At 39.1% G+C, this 21,871-nt stretch overlaps 7 protein-coding genes across 7 annotated transcripts; 3 read left to right on the forward strand and 4 right to left on the reverse strand. All coding sequences in view use genetic code 12, as the record gives it.

Moving 5' to 3' along the window:
* Window positions 1–5: 5 nt before the first annotated feature.
* Window positions 6–2,543, reverse strand: KGF57_004404 (putative ATPase; the record flags this gene model as incomplete). Its single annotated transcript, XM_051753911.1, has 1 exon — window positions 6–2,543. The coding sequence occupies one exon, from the start codon at window positions 2,541–2,543 to the stop codon at window positions 6–8; it is 2,538 nt and encodes an 845-aa protein (XP_051607091.1).
* Window positions 2,544–4,403: 1,860 nt separating this feature from the next.
* On the forward strand, window positions 4,404–5,237 carry NCE103 (carbonate dehydratase; the record flags this gene model as incomplete). Its single annotated transcript, XM_051753912.1, has 1 exon — window positions 4,404–5,237. One exon carries the CDS (start codon window positions 4,404–4,406, stop codon window positions 5,235–5,237), a length of 834 nt encoding a protein of 277 aa, XP_051607092.1.
* Window positions 5,238–5,518: 281 nt separating this feature from the next.
* On the reverse strand, window positions 5,519–6,247 carry KGF57_004406 (uncharacterized protein; the record flags this gene model as incomplete). Its single annotated transcript, XM_051753913.1, has 1 exon — window positions 5,519–6,247. The coding sequence occupies one exon, from the start codon at window positions 6,245–6,247 to the stop codon at window positions 5,519–5,521; it is 729 nt and encodes a 242-aa protein (XP_051607093.1).
* Window positions 6,248–8,480: 2,233 nt separating this feature from the next.
* KGF57_004407 (uncharacterized protein) lies at window positions 8,481–10,252 on the forward strand (the record flags this gene model as incomplete). The annotated part of the gene is made up of 2 exons (XM_051753914.1): window positions 8,481–8,520; window positions 8,583–10,252. 2 exons carry the CDS (start codon window positions 8,481–8,483, stop codon window positions 10,250–10,252), a joined length of 1,710 nt encoding a protein of 569 aa, XP_051607094.1.
* Window positions 10,253–10,297: 45 nt separating this feature from the next.
* Window positions 10,298–17,680, reverse strand: UTP20 (Utp20p; the record flags this gene model as incomplete). The annotated part of the gene is made up of 1 exon (XM_051753916.1): window positions 10,298–17,680. The coding sequence occupies one exon, from the start codon at window positions 17,678–17,680 to the stop codon at window positions 10,298–10,300; it is 7,383 nt and encodes a 2,460-aa protein (XP_051607095.1).
* A 358-nt stretch (window positions 17,681–18,038) lies between these two features.
* On the forward strand, window positions 18,039–19,445 carry KGF57_004409 (uncharacterized protein; the record flags this gene model as incomplete). Its single annotated transcript, XM_051753917.1, has 1 exon — window positions 18,039–19,445. The coding sequence occupies one exon, from the start codon at window positions 18,039–18,041 to the stop codon at window positions 19,443–19,445; it is 1,407 nt and encodes a 468-aa protein (XP_051607096.1).
* A 319-nt stretch (window positions 19,446–19,764) lies between these two features.
* Window positions 19,765–21,486, reverse strand: MSS4 (1-phosphatidylinositol-4-phosphate 5-kinase; the record flags this gene model as incomplete). The annotated part of the gene is made up of 1 exon (XM_051753918.1): window positions 19,765–21,486. One exon carries the CDS (start codon window positions 21,484–21,486, stop codon window positions 19,765–19,767), a length of 1,722 nt encoding a protein of 573 aa, XP_051607097.1.
* Window positions 21,487–21,871: the final 385 nt, after the last annotated feature.

Raw genomic sequence — 21,871 nt, forward strand, 5'->3', positions numbered from 1 at the left:
TTTCACTATTTATCTAAATTATTCGTAGTTTCAAAGATGGTTATGTTTTTGAATTTGGAGTCATCGGTGTTTTGGTAGCAAGCGTCAGACCTATCAAGCAACTCTTGTAATTCTTCATTTGTCACAGGCTTGTTGTTCCCTTGTTGTTGTTGTTGTTGTTGTTGTTGTTTATTGTCAGGCAAGTCGCTAGAGTTGAAATTATGTTTACTCCACTCAAACAATTCCTTCATGCTTGCATCCAATTCACTGCCACTGTTCCCCATCATTTGTTTTAATTTGCTGAATTTAAACTCGCCCATTTGTATAATCAATTTCTCAAGAAATCTCTTGGAGCTAGACTTGCTTATCAAAATTTCTTCAATTGAGTCACGAACAACAAAACGAAATATCTTGACTGGTTTTTCTTGACCAATACGATGAACACGATCAATTGCTTGAAGATCAACCTGCGGGTTCCAATCACTGTCAAATAAAAATACTGTATCGGCTGCAGTCAAGTTGATTCCCAAGCCGCCTGCTCTTGTTGATAACAAAAACACTTTCACAGAGGATTGACTTTCATTGAAAAGAGAAATTTGGTCCTCTCTTTCAGCCTGTGCAGTAGATCCATCTAAGCGACAGACATCAATGTTTTGAAAGTGTAACCAATCCTGTATCAAGTCCATAACCCTTGTAAATTGGGAAAATATCAAGCACTTGTGTCCAGATGCAATCAACGGAAGTAGTATTTGTTCGAGTGCACGGAATTTTGTCAGATTTTGCACAAGCTTGGAAACGAATTGGTCGTCATGTTGCCCATCAATAGGAAAGGGCTCATAGTACAAGTAAGGGGAATTGCAAATATTTCGTAATTGAATCATTTTAAGGGCTTGCAACTTTAAATGTTTAATGTGCGAGACGATATCGGTGTACAATGCCTTCAAAACTGCTATTTGCTTATCTTCTCGACCTCCAAAAGTATCAAGTTTATTCACCACCTCCTCGTACGACGTAGTTGAGCTCCTTGGAATTGCAGTTAAATCATCCACCTCATCTACCGTCTCAAACTCATCATCTGACTCCGCTTCTTGGTAGGATTTATTGGCATTCTTCAACGTGTTTCCATTTAGCACAGAATCGACATTGTCCAAAAATGCATCTATATCGTAATTCTCAAACAAATTTGCATGATTGTAAGCCAAGAATTCTTTTAGATTTGATTCAACTAATCCCTTCTGCAATCTGCCGTCTAGTGCGTCGCGATAAATTTTCCGTTGCAATTCTGTCAACGGTATGTGTATTATATATTCCTTCTTTGGAGGCAAGTCTTTGATTACGTCTTTCTTTAATCTTCTGAGAATAAATGGCTTTAAAATGGTGTGTAGATTCTTGACCAATGTTTCCTGAATGTTGAGCTTAATAATGGTTTTTGTTTCCTCATCTTCTTCATTTTGCTCAAAGTTGGCCAACTGATCAAAATCAAACCACTGTTGGAACAATTCCAAATCGTGGAAAATATCTGGCAAGATAAAGTTAAGAAGCGACCATAATTCGTTCAAGTTATTCTGTAATGGTGTTCCTGTCAACAACAATCGATTGGTCACATCTAATTTCTTCAAAACTTTTATCAACAAACACTGACTGTTCTTCAACCTGTGTCCCTCATCTACGATCAAGTATTGCCACGTCACCTTTGAAAATTTCCCGAAATCTTTCATCGAGATTTCGTATGACGTAAGAACAATATTGAATTTTTTGCCCTCCAAATTTAACTGAGCTCTTTCTTGTTTACTCCCAGAATACTTTAGGACTTTGATTTTGGGTGCAAATTTCTGTAATTCGTTATACCAATTGGACAAGGTCAGTAAAGGAACGACAACCAAAAAGGGTCCAGTGATACCATTTTCTATCAAATAGCCCAAAAATGAAATGCATTGCAATGTTTTCCCCAAACCCATCTCGTCGGCCAAAATTCCATTTAAACCATTTTCATACAACGTGACCAACCATTCCAAGCCGTCCAACTGATAGTCCTTCATTACACATCCGGAAACTATCTTAGGCTGTTTCATAGTATGCGCGCTCTGCGACTTCTCAATAGCTTCTCTTGTGGCTACCGTACTCTCTGAAATATCCGTTTTCAACATCGAAACGACGTCCTGGCTTTTCTTGGGCATATTTTTTGTAGTCTTTCTCTTTTTCCTTGCAGGCAGACTCTTGGTCGAAGAAGCCTTTCCAATGCTTGATTCCGAATGCCCATGTGACGAAGTTGTCTGACTGCTATTATCATTCTTGGCCAACACCGATTGTAAAATGTTGTCCGCGATGATTTTAGAGTAAATTTGCGATTTTTCGATCAAGTTGTTCAATCTATCAAACTTGGTTTCTCTTGATAGGTTATTGAACTCATCTTGCTCACTTTTAGAGTACCCGTTGTCCTCTTTTGAACTGTGATCAGTCGTTTGGTATTGTTGCTCGATCAATTTTTTCAAATCAAGCTCACTATCAGGGGTGGTTTCCACCGCCTCCTCTTGCGGGGGGTTAGCAAAATGAGATGTGGTCATATTCGCGAGTCTCGTATGTCAATGTAATATTTGGAGCTATTCAGAAGAGGAGCAATACGTCTTGTCCCAAACCTTCTTCTAAGCAAAGAAGCTTGAGTTAGAACGAGAAAATTTACACGCGCAAACCAACGCGTCTCCAATGGCTATTTCCGCCAGACTCAACTTCAATGTTATAGACCCTTATATATACATATATATATATATATTTTCTTTTTTTTTTTTTTTTAATTGCTATCATCGTATAGATGATATGGCGTATTGTGCAATCCAGAGTGCTTCAATGCCAGTCAACAGCATCTGGAAACTGGGCCCGTATTTGCGACAAGAACGTGGTAGCCTGTTTCTTTGCAACAACCGTTACATTTCGTCAGCGGGTAACAAGGCAAGCAGAACTTGGGTGCGTGAGAGAGGAAAGAGCTCCAATTGATGGTGGAAGGTTCCAAACGCTAGTGGTATAAACTTTTGTAGTCCACAATGCAAAGTGATGAGAGAGAAAAGCTACTAATGAGAAAGATAGGAAGAGTGGAAGAGATCAAAAATCTACAACACCGTATCGGTGGGTTAAGCTCCCAAAAAATTCCCATAAACAGACAACGGAATCATCATCACCAACACTCACTAACATCAGGAACATCGTCAATTGCAAATGGAAAAAAAATCCTAAGCAGCAGCCAAAACCAACTGAAAATTCAAAAACAGTAGGCAGAAGAAACCAACTGCATAAGCAGCATTAACTAACTGCTATTTCAAAACCATAAGCAGGAATCACCCACTGCAAAACTAAAACAGTATGTTGTATTTGTGTAGTATTCTTGCGTTCTGGGTCGGATAGATCCGATGTCACGTGCCATTCTTTTGAAACGAGAAAGGATAAAGACAAGAGTCAATAAATGTGGATTACTAATTTTCTTTACGTATGTCAGTGTACTGGTTTACACAGTGGTCTATAGATACTCTCTCTCTCTCTCTCTCCCTCCCAATCTTTTGCGTTTAACTCGTACTTTGATGGTTGTTGGGTATCCTCTGCAAACGCTCCAAACTCCAACATTTTAAAAAAGACGCAAAACAAAGAATAATTTTGTTGAGACAGATAGAGAGAGAGAGAGAGAGAGAGAGAGAGACAGAGAGAGATTGTTAGTGTTAGTGTTGTGTAAAGTATGTGGATTGTGTAATATATTACGTAAGGTAGTGACATCACTCGTATTACATTACACAATTACATTAAATTTTAATTTATATTTGATTAGTTTTAACACGTGACTCAATACATATTCTACATCAAACAGCTACAACCACATACTAAATTTATATATATATATATATATATGAAAACTGAATACTATTTAACAGTCAACCATGTACAGCAGGTACATGTATACTAACTGCGATATACAAATAGATAGTACAAGATGACATTGAAGATGATTGAACTGATGTGAAATAGATATTGACTATTAACCGCCCTGTACATGACACAAAACTCATTTCATCCTTTTTCTTTTTTTTTTGTTGTTGTTGTTCCAATCTTTTAATCTCTTCTTCATCTTCCTCAATATTCATATATATATATATACATAGCCTGTCAGTGATCCACAGTTTATACTTCTTCTGCTTATTTAAATTCTCTTCTCTAGCCACAGTTTGCTATTCTTATAATACTCAACAACAACAACAACAACAAAAACAACAGCAATCGTGTGTCGTTCTATCTCTAAATTACTAGGATTAGGGTTTAATAGCAACAGAGTCAAAGTCACCAACAAACTCCTCCTTTGTCGTCACATACCTACAACACTGGTTATTTCTCAACTACTCCTCCCCACTCCCCAGAAGAGACAATTCACAACTTCCTCAATAACAATGGGTAGAGAGAACATATTGCACTATTTGCAAGAGCACAATGAAACTGATAAAGAACTAGAATTGGGTACTGATAACAACAATGGAACCGCCACTCAACAAGCAGACGAGATCGAGATTCCTCAATTCAAACGTAAAGTCACTCAACATTCCAATTTCCCATTCACATTGTCTCCAGATTCAACCATAACTGACTATTTAAACAACAACAAATTTTATGTTGACTCAATAAAGCACAACCATGGTGACCAGATATTTGAATTGAACGGCCAAGGACAATCTCCACATACGTTATGGATAGGATGCAGTGATTCAAGAGCTGGAGAACAATGTTTGGCCACTTTACCAGGTGAGATTTTTGTTCATCGAAACATTGCCAACATTGTCAATTCAAATGATTTTAGTTCCCAAGGAGTTATTCAATTTGCCATTGATGTGTTGAAAGTTAAAAAGATTATTGTTTGTGGACATACTGATTGTGGTGGTATATGGGCCTCATTATCTTCCAAAAAGATTGGCGGTGTTTTGGACTTGTGGTTGAACCCCGTTAGACATATTCGTGCTCAAAACTTGAAACTACTCGAACAGTTTAATCACGAACCTAAATTGAAAGCGAAAAAATTGGCAGAATTGAATGTTGCTGCGTCAGTAATTGCATTGAAAAGACATCCTAGTGCTAGTGCTGCTTTGAGACTGGGTAAGATTGAAGTGTGGGGGATGATTTACGATGTTTCTACTGGATACTTGTCTGAAGTTGAAATACCTCGTGATGAATTCCATGACTTGTTTCATGTGCTGGATGAAGATGACAAATCTGCTCATAATCCACATTAGTCAGTTCACTCAAACGCACAGTCGTATACTTGTGCGTGTCTGTAGATAATTATAGAAGTCAATAAGAGAAACTTGTTCATTAATAGAGTCGTTTAGGAGTTAGTGTAAGTCACACACGTTATATTTTCATTGCATATACATGTTTTAGATTGAATGTGGTGATTGACTCAATGGGATTCGTATACACATATACATACACGAGGATACCAAATCCAGTCACCTTCTATAGTGTAATTCTTTTCCACTCCCTCCACAATCCACCACTTATTCTCCTTTCTGCATCAAGTGCTTGACCAGTTCAAGTTGAATCTTCCCTCGGGAACTTTGTAATTTTCAATAGCATCCAAAACCTCTTCAACAGTATTGGCAACTTTAATAATCTGACCATTTTTAACCGAAACAAACTCACTCGCAATGGCATCCTTGATAAACTTTAAGAAATTGTCATAAAACCCATCGATGTTGAATATCACAATAGGTTTGTTATGGATGTTCAATTGTTGCCAAGTGACAACTTCCATCAACTCTTCCAAAGTTCCATATCCACCTGGAAGTGCAATGAATGCACTGGCCTCTTGGCCCATTAATCTCTTACGCGTGTGCATATCTTTGACCAACGTGGTCTTGCCATACTCTTTGGAATCTGGTATGGGAGTAGAACCATCATGGTTGTCAATTGATTCCTTCAATTTGGCATTAAATTCATCCTCCTTGTTGTTGCTTGCATCACCAACGTCAGCTCGGCCATTTCCATTTGCGACTTCCTTCTTATCTTCCACCCTCTCACGAGAAATTAAAGCTTCGGGGATGATTCCATGCACGTAGCCTCCATTAGTGGCACAACCACGTGCAACTGCACCCATTAACCCAGTCGAACCACCACCGTAAACTAAGCCCCATGATCTCTTGGCTAATTCGGTACCTAACTTGGCAGCTTCTTCAGCAAATTGGGGTTTGTTACCAAATGAAGATCCACAGAATACACAAACAGTTTGAGGTTCTTGAGTCATAATTGTTGGAAGCAGTGAGCAATTGATTTGGTTTGAAAAAGATTGTTGAATTTTCTCAAGTGAGTTTATGATTTCTAGTTTGTAAAGGGTAGATTGAGTGGATGTGGTGGTGTATTTATATTCTTGAACCTTGGCTTTATTGGAGTGTTGTGTAAGTATAATTGCAAAGTTTTAGTTGTGTAAGTATAATTGCAATGTTTTAGTTGTGTGTGTGTGAAACGTTTATCGGCCATTGGTTGTCAATTTGTTCCGTCGGAGTTATTGCGATTACATCGTTACACACGTACAAAAATGGCAATTTTTTACCTTGAGCTATAAACGACTTTGAAACATGTAACTGGTATCTTTCGATAGAGAACCATTTGCAATATATCATATTGAGCTTAGAAAGAGTTCCGCCATAAACTTGTGTGTAGAAATAGGACTTAGAATTTGCTGAAATTTTACTAACAAATTCGCAACAGTTTAACAACAGAATTTTAAAGACCATTTCATATTAGTTTTAAACACACGTTCTTATAAAGCACGGTAACAATTGTTGCCAAATTTCGTAGGAGAGCTCATAATCTTATAAAGCACTAGCACAGAGTACATCTACAAGGAGCTATCTTTATAATTTGTCCAAAAGCTGCGGGCATTGTGTAATGGATGTTTGGAAAGTGCTCTTAAATACGGGTAAAAAAGATGCTTTATTCCGTCTTTCCTGGCCACTTACAGACATCAATACAAAATTACTGATACCCCCTATTTCAGGCATAGATTTCACTCAACAAGTCCAATTTCAAGAAGACGGTCACTACTATAAAAGAATAAACTACAAAGAAGCTAAATATACAACAATTTCAAAGCACATTATAACAAGAACTGTATAAAGCCCAAATAAAAAACCCAAGTATCAAGTTTAAAGCCCAATTATAGTCCACAAATGCCCCCAAACTAGTTCCGATACCAAACGAAACGAAGTCCCTAAGTCTAGTTCCCAGGTTCGTCCCAGATCCGTTCCAGATTGTGATTTCCCATTTAATAATAGACCTTACAGTCTCCTGAAATAAAAAAAAAAGTGAAGCAATATCCCATGACCAGTTGTTAGTAAGAATCTCCCAAACTAAATGAATTTCCACCCAAAAAGAGTACCACAGTCAGCTACAAAGTAAATGTAGGAGCTCTTCCCTCCCCTTGTGAATAAAGAAAACAAGATACCAGAATAAAGACCATTCCGACTGCAAAAAAACCCACCAATGAAAACAAAACACCATCAAAGAACTGAAAAGCAACGCCAAAATTAGAGCAAAAACCATTGTAGCAGCATGTCAAAGACACTCTACCATACCCAATCTCAGTAACAATGGACTTTGAAAACAAAAAGGTGGTCTCAAAAATCAAGGGAGTGTTCCAGTCACTCTGCAAAAAGGGTTGGAATAGGTCTTTTCTGCTGAGCTAATCCCAAGAAAGAATTCGTCACCTTTGTTTCCATCTGTGTAGTTTTGGTTCTAGGTGGATCTGTTTATGAATGACTACTACGGTTTACACCTGAAAAGGTGAAGAAGGGGAAGAAAAGAAGAAGAAAAAGGGGGACAAATTGTTGAATTCGAGTGGGAAAGTTGAGGTTGTATTTATACTTTTTGAAAACTTGGTTGCTAAAAATTGATATAGAGGGGAAGGAAAATCATGCACATTATATTATAGACAAACTGCTCCTTATCACCAAGAATAGAGACAATATAGGAGACTGGTAAAGTACAAGTGCCATCTACTGAAGGCAAGGTGACTTTCAGTGAACATTGATTACAGCTATATTGGTATGCTGTTGCACTAGAAAACAGAGTAGTCAATGATGGCGTTAATAAATTGACAAGAAGACAATGGGGCAAGGTGTTTAATACTCAAGTCGTAGCCACCTCACGATAGTCTCTTGCCTACCTCTTACGTTGAAGTCTTTGTAGTTATATGTAGAGAGCGGTGTGTACTTTAGAGTGGAATCCTCTCACCTCAATAGAAACTTCTGAGCCATTATGTATTGACAACCTAAAATATAGATTGGTACCCTCCACTCAGCTTCACCAATGACTAATCTTACCCTCTATTCGTTGGTGTGATGAATATTTCATCACCAACTCTGTAGCCAATTGTATGTAAACCTCTGTTCCAGAAAAAAAAAAAAATCATTCAGCAAAAAAAAAACCACTGAGCACTCCATCAAACTTTAACAATCCACCAATTAACTAGAATCGTCATGAAGACACAGTGGAAGGATTCCGTACCTGAAAGCGAAGGTATGTTTGAATCCATTGAAGCTCGTTGCATGCATTTGATACTAACTCATCTTGTACCGTAGAGGAGAGATTTAGACAAAAGTGTAAAGAATTGAAAAGAAGAGTTCTTGAAGTTGAACAAACCAATGAGATTGCCACGATAGCGTTGAGCAGGACACAAGCGGCAATCCGTAGGTCAAGGCTTGAATATGCAATATTGGTGGAAAGGCTAGAAGATCGAGCTCAACATCTACCTGATGGAGTAACCAATTTTGAAGAAATGGCCGGTCCACCAACACCAAGTATACTAGACGAGTCCCTTGTTAAAACGTCCAAGAATGGCTCAAGTAAAAAATCATCGGGTAAAAAGCTCAATCTGGGTAAAGGTGTTACTGGTAACAACGCATCAAATTCACCAAGTGCTGCAACCCTAGACGCGAGGAGTTTGATGAATCTTGGAGGAGCAGGAGGTGGAATGGGTGGTGGGGCTTCTTCAACAGAAAACCCAACTTCTGTTGCGACAAATACAACCTTGACCAAGAATCCCAAATATAGAGATCCTGACTTACCCAAACGTCCCACAAATGCGTACCTTCTATTCTGTGAACAGGAAAAGGAAAGATTGAGACAGCAACAATTACAAGATCCCGAGAATAGCACCCGTGATTTATCAAAAGCCATGACTGAAGCTTGGAAGAATTTGAGCGAAGAAGATAGAAAGCCGTTTTACAAGTTGTATGAAGAGGATAGAATTAGGTATCAGAAGGAGATGGCTGAATATACTCAAAAGAAGGAGGCTGAGTTGGACCAGACCGGGCACGATGAGGGAGAAGGAGAAGGAGAAGGAGAAGGAGAAGGAGAAGGAGAAGGAGAAGGAGAAGGAGAAGGAGAAGGAGAAGGAGAAGGAGAAGGAGAAGGAGAAGGAGAAGGAGAAGGAGAAGGAGAAGGAGAAGGAGAAGGAGAAGGAGAAGGAGAAGGAGAAGGAGAAGGAGAAGGAGAAGGAGAAGGAGAAGGAGAAGGAGAAGGAGAAGGAGAAGGAGAAGGAGAAGGAGAAGGAGAAGGAGAAGGAGAAGGAGAAGGAGAAGGAGAAGGAGAAGGAGAAGGAGAAGGAGAAGGAGAAGGAGAAGGAGAAGGAGAAGGAGAAGGAGAAGGAGAAGGAGAAGGAGAAGGAGAAGGAGAAGGAGAAGGAGAAGGAGAAGGAGAAGGAGAAGGAGAAGGAGAAGGAGAAGGAGAAGGAGAAGGAGAAGGAGAAGGAGAAGGAGAAGGAGAAGGAGAAGGAGAAGGAGAAGGAGAAGGAGAAGGAGAAGGAGAAGGAGAAGGAGAAGGAGAAGGAGAAGGAGAAGGAGAAGGAGAAGGAGAAGGAGAAGGAGAAGGAGAAGGAGAAGGAGAAGGAGAAGGAGAAGGAGAAGGAGAAGGAGAAGGAGAAGGAGAAGGAGAAGGAGAAGGAGAAGGAGAAGGAGAAGGAGAAGGAGAAGGAGAAGGAGAAGGAGAAGGAGAAGGAGAAGGAGAAGGAGAAGGAGAAGGAGAAGGAGAAGGAGAAGGAGAAGGAGATTCTGCAGGTGAGAGAAATCGAGATGGCAATGAAGAGGAACAGGAAAATAATGACGAGGAAGTTGGAGAGAGACAAGAATCGCAAAGCAGGGATGATGATGAAAGGGAAACAAAACGACAGAAAATTGACGACGGCACAGGGACAACAGATGAACAGCAACCCGGCAGCGTGGAGGTCAAAGTAGAAGATACAAGTAATTAAATGTCACTAATGTATATACATGCAACTGAACTCAAATGCTTTATTCTATCTAACTCTCTTCTTCTTTGGTTTGTAGTACCCATTTTCATCCTTTTCATGCTTTCTCTTCTCCCGCACTCTCTCATGCTTTTTGAACTTCCGTTTAGCAGCAATATCAGGGGCAGTGACAGCCATTTGTGATCTCCTGGCTTTTCTCGTTTTTCTTCTGGCATCAACTTGTTGCCTAACTTTAGCGAATAATCGGGTATACTCAGTAGTACCGATTTTCTCCTGAACCATATTCAATGCTTGCAAACTCATATTGGTCAATTCATCATCAGATAACGATTGGCAATATTCTTCATCAGTGAAGTTGTACAATGAATCAATGATTTTTTCCGAAACTTCAATCATACGGTCTTCCTTTGTCAATTGAATGAACAAGATTAGGAACTTGATTGACATCTTTTTAGCGGTACTTGATTGGTTTTCCTGCTTGATGATGCCACAAACCTTTTTGATCAAGAAATCATTGGCGTATTGAGTTTCCCCATTGTCACCAGCTGCAAGCTGTGCGCTGGTGTCTTCCCATTTGACGGCAATATATGTCAAGTTCTTAATGCACAATGTACCCAACTCTTCAGAGAGTGAAGGCGTACGCAATTGATGAATAAGTCTCGTCGCGATAAGTTCCAACTTGTCATTGCTCAATTTGCTCTTGTCGATTTTGGAAAGCAAGACTGAAGTCAAACGACAAGAAATCAATCTAATCCAAGAATGGGGATACAACAAACAATCAATCACCAAATCCCAAACTTTGCCATATTTCAGTTCGTAGATCTGGTCTTTAACACTAGAAACAATAGCTCCAAAAACCGACAAGCTCGAGTAGACTACTTCCCACTCAACACTGCTTCCCTCTTCCGTAAATTTGGAATCGGCAAGAATCCTCATTATATTGTCCAATACCAACTTGTTCAAATTTTGGAATTGTTTCATTCCAAATACCGATATCAACATTTTGTAAACTTGGAATCCACATCTTTTCAACAAAACATTTGATGTTTGCTGTAACCATGCCATACAATATTTCTCAATAAAGTCAAGATTGTTCAATTTCCTCATCATACTCATCAACAATGCATTTGCCATTTCCCTAGATCTTGAAGAATCATCTGACACGAGAATGTTTGCTAATGCAATGAAAAATGACGATGCCAACTTTTCCAACAACTCTGGTCCCGCTTTTAATATGATTAAATGGATAAGTTCCATAACCGATTGACGACCTTCTTCAGTAGGATAGGTCAAGTTGTTGACCAAAAACTTAAACTGTTTCTCCAATCTTCCCTTTCCTTGATCATACTCCATCAAAAATTGGAAATATATCGACCTTGACATATCACGAATCTCTTTTGAATGATTAACAATCATCAACTTTGTAACACTGTCCATCACATCATAAATTTCCGGCAAGAGCAAATGTTGTGCAACAATTGCCTTCAAAAACTGGAATGCTAAACCTTGCCGATTGGGCTCTTCCAAGTCGGGCTGGATTCGAGTCAAAACATAGCTTATAGCAGAATCTTTCAACACCACTTTTGGATTGTGTTTTATAGTAGTAGCCATGAATTTTAGAGCTGCCTGACACACATCCAGATTTGTAGTAGGTGAGTCCTTTATCAAAACCAAGGCTTTCCGAACACAAGTCTTCAAAACTCCTTGACTCTCTTCATCGAATGGTAGCCTAACAATAATCGTCAAGACTCTCAATGAAGCCAAAACTACTCCTTCACCTTCAGAGTTGATTGCAGTTGTCAACAATGGCACAAATCCTTTCAAGTTAGAAGTGAGGAGTAAATTCTCGTGCCTTGAAATTGCAGTTCTCAACAACTCTAAAGAAAGTTTCTGCATTGTTTGTACATAAATCAGTCGATCAACATGAGACTTTGTCTTTCTGCTCAATGTTGTCAAGAAATGCTGCTCCGATACACTGGGCTGAGTTATTTGTTGAGTTGGATCAGCTTCGCTCGCCATGGTGAAAATTTCATAACACAAATGCAAGATTGATTGCTTTGAAGCTTCAGTATTATGATTTAATCCAAGTGATAGTTTTCGAAGCACTTCGTCCAACTGCACTTGGACTTTATGATTGATTGTCTCTTGAAGTAAAAGCTTGATTGGAGTGATCAACTCACCAAAATGGTCAAGCGAGATATTAGACGCCAATATCTCACAAGTGTCAAAACTCTTTTTGAACTTGACCTCCTTCATCTTGCTCGTGTACCCATCCGCATCCTTTTCCTGCCCAGCTGCCCCAAATATATCTTCCATTGCAATATCAATCGTTAACGAAATAGACCCATTCAAGTCGCCATGCTGTAAAACATTTGCCAAACATTGCAAAAGGTAATGGACAGTGAAACTGAGAACATGTATTTGTGACCCTCTTGATAATGCCGTTTTCAACTCCTTAACAATAAACGAAAAATAAGTAGCACCCAATGCAATAGCAATCTTGCCCAAAGTCTTTCTCACAGCATCTCTCAATTCCTCTGATCTAGATCTCATAACTTGACACATGCTTGTCAACACTGAAGGAAGAGCACCCTCAACTTTGTCATCCGAAAGGGACAAAATTAAGTTGATTGCCGCTTCACCTAAAGGAGCACGCGCAACTATCGTATCATCATCTCTGACTTGCAAAATCTTGGCAATCTGTGGCAAGACATCAACAAATAGAAACTCATCAATATCTTCTTGAGTGGCAACATTATGCAAAGTGCCATTTTCCTTGTGATCTTTCAAAACCGCTGAAATTGCCACCACCAAGTTCACACGTTGTCTCAACACTTCGGAGTCCATTTTGAGACCCGCTAAATAACGTTTGAGGATGGCTTTGTATTGACTCCAATTGATTGAACGGACTAGCGTTTTTATCGCTTCTAAAGCTTCAAGCCCAATGTTTCTATACTTTTCCTCCTTTGAAATAGCATACTTTTCCAACAATGGTAGAATGTAATGCGATACGTTGTTTCCATTAAGAGCACCGGCCACACTACCCAATCTTCGAATACACTTTTGGCGTAGATGCAATTGAATGTGGTTTATGTTGCGGAAGAATTGCAGCTCTTCGTCATCCTCGTTTCCAATCAATACTTGCAAATCTTTCAAATCAGGATAATACTTGTCATTCTTGACAATATATTCCAAAACGGCAACATATTCATTTTGAACGTCTTCATTATCTTTTCTAATACCTATTCTCACAATTGGGAGAATTGTATCCTTCAATAAATGAATATATGGCTGAGCCTCATCCACAGACAGTTTCGAGCTATAACAATCAACAAATCTTCTCAATAGGTAGCCGGCATTTACACGTATTGCCAACTCAGTAGGATCATTAATATTAAACAACGCATTGCCAATCAATGGCAACCACTGGACAGGATCAAATGAAAGGTAAAGTTCTTCATTCACCAATCGATATGCATCAAGCCTCTTTTCAAAATCATACTCATTCATTCTTGAAGTGTAGGCATTCAACCCGAGAATTATCAGTGACACCACTTGCAAACGCTCAAATTTGGATCCAAGGACCCCAAATAATGATGCCAATGTCTCACGAACATCCTTTGTGGACACAATTCTGAGAAGTTTTGAGCACGCTTGATACAAGGGCAATATTTCATCAAATGTGCACTCGTATCCTCCCAATAATGACGCCAAGGCAATAAGGATGTTTGATTTATCTGCAATATCAATCTGTTGGTTGTTGCGCTCGAGTGCAAATGTCAATGATTGAATTAAGGCCGACTTGGTTTCCTTGGTATCAATGTAATCCCCTTGTATCATGAGTAAAAGGGTTCTGATTGCTTTTGAGCCCACATCAGGGTCAAGTATTCTGTTGATAGTCGATGACAAAGTTTGGAGCAAAGAGTCCACCACAATTGCCAACAAGGTAAAATAATTATCCTCGGAATCATTCCTCTTCTCTAAGGCCGTAACTGCAAAATCCAATACGACTGATATCACAGTTTCTTTTGCTTCTTGTCTTTCCAAAAGTGACAAAATTGCCTTTACTGCATCAAAATCGTTGGCAAATAAAAAGGATAAAGTGTTTGGCAGCTGTATCCAAAAACACATCAAGGTCAACACAGCCAGAGGTTGTTGCAAATTCTCGCTTGCAAACTTGGGAAGTCTTGGAGCAATCAAATCATTAGTGACAACACTGACATATGGAGTCCAGTCAAACAGTGGCCCAAGAATATAGAAGAGTTCCTTCAAACTTCTCATTCCCGTCAGTCTGATATTTCTCACCATCTTATCCATGATTGGATCTTCGCCTTCCATACCACAGTCAATTCTATTCTGTGCACATAAAAGTGAATAGATGAGGGGTTCAATGGTGGTGGCCAAAACAGACACACGATTCTTTTTGAAAACGTCATACACTTGTTGAAGTAGATTGATGAACCCGGTGATTTTTTTCAATTCACCGTTATCAAACCCCAAACTAGCTGTTGACATTCTTTTTTCGAAATATTCCTTGTAATTTATCTTGTTTGCACCAATCTCAATAAACTTTGCTATTTCTTCATCTTCAAAATTTGGCAAGGACAAAAGAACAGCATTCTTACCACCATGTTTGCTTTTACTTGCTGGTTTACCTTGAAACTTTCCAAACAATATCCTTATAACCAATGGCATAATGTGTTGTTTATCCTCACTTTCAATTTGACAGTCAACCGAGGTAAACTTTGCCAATTCGTCACTGAAGGTCATATCATCTAACAAGTTCTTCAAAACGTCCCTATGCTTATTGATGATCGAATCATTGAATGCAAAAATGACATCAAGCGATAGTTGTTGGACCTTCGTGTAAGTGCTTGTTAACAAGTCCAACATGTATTTGAACAATTCCTCACTGTTGCCCATCTTTCGCAAGCTCTTAACTTTTGCCAACAATGCCAAGTAATCGTTTTTGTCGCTCTTGGACCATTTTTGGTACACAACATGCTGATTCCCATCAAGCAAAAATCCAACAAGCTTAGGCGCATCCACAACAGATGGTGCACTTTGAAGAACATGTAAAGTGTTTGAACGAATTAGCCCCTCAAACTCATTTTGTTGGTAGGCACTTTGAGCCACACTGCAGATTGAACTCTCAACATCTCTAAAATAAACCAAGTTGGTGTTTTCAAAGGATTCAAAATTCTGATACAATCTGTAATTTCTTGGTTGCCAAGATATCAAACTCGATTTTACTTCAGAAGAGACTTGCTCCAACTGATCGTCATGTTCGTAATCCATCATCAAAAACTTGAGTGCGTTTTCCCATATTTCTCTTTTGCAGGTGCTTGCTAGCAATGGAATAGCATCCAACACAGCTTTCCAACTAGGCTGAAACTTGTTGGACAATAATCCAAATAGAAAATTGATTGTAGCAGTTTTGTCAAATTGGCTCGGCTTCACTTCCTTCAGAAGCTCGGCTCCTAAATTACGAACTCGAAGCATAATGTCTCGGCCTGTTTCAATTGTCAATGGTATCTGCTCAATTAACTTGATTTGCAGAAATATTGGTGAAATGGGCTTTCCCTCTATTTTGTGAATGGATTCAATAAGATCAATGGCATGTGATCTGGTATCATGACTTGGCAAAAGCAAGCATTCCAATGCTGGACTCAAAAACTGCTGCGGTACATCAACAACTTTTATGAATTCTGATATTGCTGGTAAAAAGTTCAATGATTGACTAAACTTGTCAAATGAGCCCAAAATGAACAGGGTTAATTCATGAGTGATTGGTGCCGACTTTTCAAGCTGTGGCGCCAAGAACTCAATAGCCAAAGCAACAATCTCTCTCCCGATACTCGAACGTGGTGCACATTTCATCAATTGTACCAAAAGCGATGCATCGAATACTACATTTGCAGCATGTTTGACAACCAACAACCTCCAATAAATCTGTTGGTAATCTTCCAACTCCAACGCCAGTACAATATATTGATATTGCAATTCCAGAATTTTCTCTGGTATCGTGAAACTTGACTTCCCAATAGGTTTCTGCTTCACCAAGAACAACACGACTAGTTGTAATTTTTCCACCGTATCTGCATTGTTTATGTACATTTGAATGTGTTTGTTGATTCCAAAGTTTTTCACTTTTTCACTGGCAACTGCCAATGCTGCATGAGCAAAAGGTAAAAAACTCAACCCATGGTTCAAGTTGTACATTGCGTCAAAGTATTTCTTGTGACGCGACATAAGTGTTTGGATGTCAACATTCCTGAAAATGATAGTCATCAAGTACACCAACGATTCAGTCAATTCTAGTGATGTTTCATGCATGGTCACGGTCGCGGTCATGGCAAGAATTTCATCCACGACGCTCAATACACTACTCCAATCGCCAACTTTTCTTCCAGAGTCGGCAAAACACAACGTCGAGAGTAGCTGACTTGACATCAACAATGTGAGATTGCTGCTATTACCATTAATCATCTCCAATACAGCTCCCGATACCAATTTGTAAAACTCCAAACACGCCTCTTGTTCACCATGATGCAACACATCCAACAAAATATCAGACACCAACGACGTGACTTGCGGCTGGTGCTCCTCGTTGATCTCAGAAACAATACACTCCATCAATATAGTCAATATAAGTTTCGACTTTGTGTGGAACGAGCCCCTAGTACTCTTCATCGACTCGCTAAACAACACCTTCAACGATTCCGAGTATTGATCATTGGACGTCACATTGTCGATATTTTCGTAAATTGAATAATGAATAAACTTTCGAAGTGTGTCAACGTTCAGTTTGCGGACAAGGTACGAAAGTGCCTCAGCACAAAATCTCGAGATGTAATCCTTGTTTCTCAAAGTCAACAATGGCAAAAGACCAGCAAAAGTTGGTTGCAAGTCCTGTATCAAGCTCTTCACCAAGTACTTGAAAGCAAATGCCAATGTGGTGAAAATCCAATTCAATGCATTTGAGGTATTTCGATTATTTTGCACATCGTTGGGGGTTTGCATCAATACCACTTCAACTAACAAGTGTAATGTCCTGTCATAGAATGGTAGGAAGTCCGGACCCAAGTCATGGATAAATTGACTCAAAAGCTCTAAACATGCTTGTAGAGAGTGTATGTCATTCTTTTGTATCGCGAGGTATATTGCTTCGTAAATTTTTTGCTTATGATGTAGCACTTGTGGTAAAGACTGACAGTAGTTTGTAATGTTAGAAGAGAGTTCAGTGTATGTCTCCGATAAATTAAGCTCATCCCAGTGTTCTAATGTGGTTAGCAAATGCGAGGACTCAACTTCATCGTGAACTCTTTTATCAAGTCTTTTGTTGGGCTCAATTTTGATTGAGTCCACCCTGTCCCTGAAAGACACAAATGCATGTCTTCTACTTGACTCTGTTGTCTTAGTCTTTGGCATGGCACGTGTGAACAGTTGATACTATATTGAGCTTAGGTATAAGTTGTAGAGCCATAACATGCAGATGGTACGAAAAAAAAATTGAAGGAAGAAGAGAAGAGGAGAGAAGAGCATCTCTCTAGTAAGTGCTACCAATTGATCTCACAAAAGTTTAGAAAATTACGATCGCACACACTACACACCCAACTATTCAACACTACAGTAATCTTTTACTTACTTGATTACAAATACTAACACATCCAACCACAACTGCATACCTACTGTATAACAACAGTTCAATTAACAAGAATTCTAAACACGCCGTCAAACATTAGCATCCCCTTACCGATTATCGTTTGATTTCTTTTCTGTTCAAATCATGTCACAGCAAGATGGAGACGACACCACGCCCCTACTATCAACACACAATGATGCCCCAGAAAATCCATTAATATTGGCAACAACAGCATCATCTAACTCTTTGAATCCCACCACGGACTCAGTTGCATCAAGAAAGAAACAAGGTGCTGCTAATCCCAACCCCAATGTTGTCCCATTAAAACCACATTCCTCCAAAGTTGCCAAATCAAACAAGATTGGACTACAAAGAACAAGCAGAACATCCCAAAAATTGAAACTTTTACCCGAAGATCCCGATTTAGACAGCATGATTAAAGGACAAGTCACATCTGGTGGTGTTGGTGACGATGATGATGACGATGACGACGATGCCGAAGGTGACGATAATTTCGCAACTAGACCTACTCGTGTCTACTCCCAAGTCAAGCGCATCACCAATACGTTTGCACGAAAGGATGCTGAGACGTTGGGGAAACTGCATAGGGATATGTTGCCTAGAGTCACGGCATACTGCACTTGTGCATCTTATCGCATGAAGGATTTGCTCAGATGGTTGAAGGATAGGAAGCGGATACACAATACGAGTCCCAAGTTGTTTGACGAGTGTTTGTATACGCCATTCACGTATAAGGATTGGCGAAATGATAGCAATTCTAACAACAATGATGCGGATGATGGAAATGGCCACAAGTTGATCAGATTAGCTGATGAAGGTGGGGAAATCAATATTGGGAAACGATCTGACTTGTTTGTGTTTGAGTATGGAGTGGTTATTATGTGGGGTTTTACCCAGAAGGAAGAAGCTGCATTTTTGGACGATTTGGCCAAATTTGAAAGTGAGAAACTATCAGCTGAGGATATTCAAGTTGAGGAATTTAACTACTACATTACCAAGTCATATCAACCACGAATCTACAACGACTTCATAACGTTGAAAGATGATGAGAACTACATGTTGAAACTCTCCATATCCCATGCACTTGCCCAGTCAGTCAAGATCTCCCTTTTTGAAGAGTTGGTTGATAATACAATTGAAGATACGCAAGATATACCGCAACAGATTGCCCATACTGGTAAAGTTGAAATGTCAAGAGACGAAATCATGAAGTCCATTGGAGAATTGTTCATTTTGCGAATAAATATCAACTTGCATGGATCAGTATTGGACTCTCCAGAATTGATGTGGGCCGAACCCCATTTAGAACCTATTTATCAGGCAACAAGGGGGTACCTTGAGATTAATCAAAGGGTTGAGTTGTTGAATCAGCGTCTCGAGGTGATTTCTGACTTGTTGCAGTTGTTGAAGGAGCAGTTGGGTCATTCGCATGAGGAGAACTTGGAGTTTATAGTTGTTGTTTTGGTTGGTGTTGAGGTTTTGGTTAGTATTATAAATATCATCATTGATGTTTTGACGTACAAGAGGTAAAAAAAAAGAAAGGGGGGGGGAAGTGAGGAGATTTTGTTAGTTTGATTTATTTTGCAGTGCAGAATAGAAATAAAACGAGAATATAACGAGGATATTGATTTGATTCACTGTAGATGTGACTAGGACGGTCTATACAATGTAACAGTTGTCAAGATCTTACAAAGTCTAGTTAAAAATGAAAAAAAAAAAAATTTGCAAAATGTATTGAGATAATCTTTTATCTAAACAGTGAAGAGCTTTTTCTATATGTTGCAAAAGGCTACAGCTCTGGATTGCCAATCTCCCGTCTTTTAATATCGCCTCTGACCAAACTTTATCTTCAATCCCCTTTAAATTTCTTTTCGGCGGTGGTTCCATCTTTTATAAAGTCAAGAAATCTATTACCATACTCCTTCGGAGGTACTGCTGATATCGTGCTTCTATTCTGGCCAAACGATCTGAAAAACGTCTCCAATCGCTTCCTCACCGAGTAATAAGTCAAACAGTCAATTATTCCAAGATAATAAATCTCCGGTAGTGGTTGATTTTGAGCATTGGTGGCTTGGATTCCCCCATCTTGTCTGTAAAAATAATTCAAATTCTCCTCAGGGGTTGACTCTTCGTATTGATCTCTATTGCTATATCCCGTCTTATTGTTGCATATCCCCAAAAGTAACAGATAATCCATGATCCCATTCTTGATCAAAAATGCAACATCAGAATCCAATTGTTTGAAAAACTGGTTGCGAATCTCTGGACCAAAATGTATCTTTAATTTTGACTCTAGAAAATTGTTATCTTTCAAAGTATGTCTTTTCTTACCCTTTGTTACTGGTGTATATCTCCCCGCGGTACTTCCCTTCAAGTCAAAAGTTTGACTCAATATGGCATTTGGTGGGAAAAGGTTATTCATAATAACAAAATGATGCGTTCTGGTTTTCCCCTTACTTGTTCTCACTTTAACTCGATGCAATCCGTAAAATTGGCTAATTAGGGTGTTTTTATTCTTGCCCACATGGTCAACATACGATGCCAAAATCTGTTGCAAAAATTTAAACTCATTGTACCGCAATGTCTTGATGATGTATACTTTATCCTTACTAAAGTAAAACAATGAGCCGGATTTGCCTTCCGATTTGATCTGTGACACAATCAATTGTCCCGTGATGGATATGAGATAGTTTGCTTGATCGATATTGAACTGGTCTCGAAGCCAACGAAACACTTGAGGTGCATAATCATAGAATCGGAAATCGTAATTTGAGGCTGGAGTAATGGTATCATTGTCTTGGAATGTAAATTTCTGTACCTGACTGAAATCAGAGGGTGATATTTTGCGAACCCCCATTGCTTTGTAACTGACGGCAACCCTTATTCCCGTCAACATGCAGTATAAAACTTTGTAAGTCTCCCCCTCAGCTCTGCTGGTGGCTTGCTCTTCAAGGTTTTTGATTTGTACCACTCTTTTCTGATGAACGTTGGACTGTTCCATTTGGATGGAATCAGTAGTTGTGGTCCTTGGGAGCCCTTGTCGTTGTTGGTCAGTTAAAGGATGGGCGAAAGGAGTATTGCTAACGATTGACTCTTTTCTGTGATCTTCTGGTTCTTCTGGTAGTAGTGATTGAGGAATAAGTTGCGCAGGAGCAGGAGTAGTGTTGGTGGTGGTGGTGGTGGGTTCTGCATGAGTTATGGTGCTGTTATCAAGCTCATTTCCTTTAAACACCCACTTTACGTCACTATCATGGGGATGGTGGTACTCTTTCGGTATCGTTAATGGGTCTGATTCGATAACATCAGAAAAAGTCATCAAGTCATTCAATTTTGGTGACAAGTTAGTTGTTGTGTCTTCATCTCTATGTTTGCTGTCAAAGTAGTAATCAAAAGAAGGTGGTGATGTGGTGCGTGTGTTTCTACTTTCTGACAAATCGTCCGAATTTGCTGGTGACTCGTGGTGGGACTGTAGTATAGTATCATTTGATGTGCTATTCTTTGATTTGTTCTTGTATCGTGGCGTGTGAAGATGGTAATCATCGGTTACCAACTCTGTAGATAAATCAATCATACTGTTTGATGCAAGTGGGATACTGTGTCTTGAACGATAGAGCCCTTTTGAAAATGCTGTTTCTGTATTTCCTCTTTGGTGTACAGAAGTTGGTGTTGGGGTATGAAGTGTGTCTACTGTTGTTTTGTTATTCCGCTTTCTTTAATTTCAATGAATATGTACTTCAGAGACAGATGTTTAATCTAGGAAAGTTTAGTTGGCGGGTAGTGTGTACTGTCAGTGTTTATTGACTGATCAGGTGATGCTGATGATGAAGAACAACTGTAGTGTGTTTTGAGATGGGTATTACTCCTATGATGATGTAGAATGACAATAATACTATTGAAATAGATATTGAAAGAAAGAAAAAAGAAAAAAGAAAAAAAAAAAAAAAAAAAAAAAAAAA

Source organism: Candida theae, assembly GCF_024610275.1.
Source record: "Candida theae strain CBS 12239 chromosome Unknown scaffold29, whole genome shotgun sequence".
NCBI classification, from domain to species: domain Eukaryota; kingdom Fungi; phylum Ascomycota; class Pichiomycetes; order Serinales; family Debaryomycetaceae; genus Lodderomyces; species Lodderomyces theae.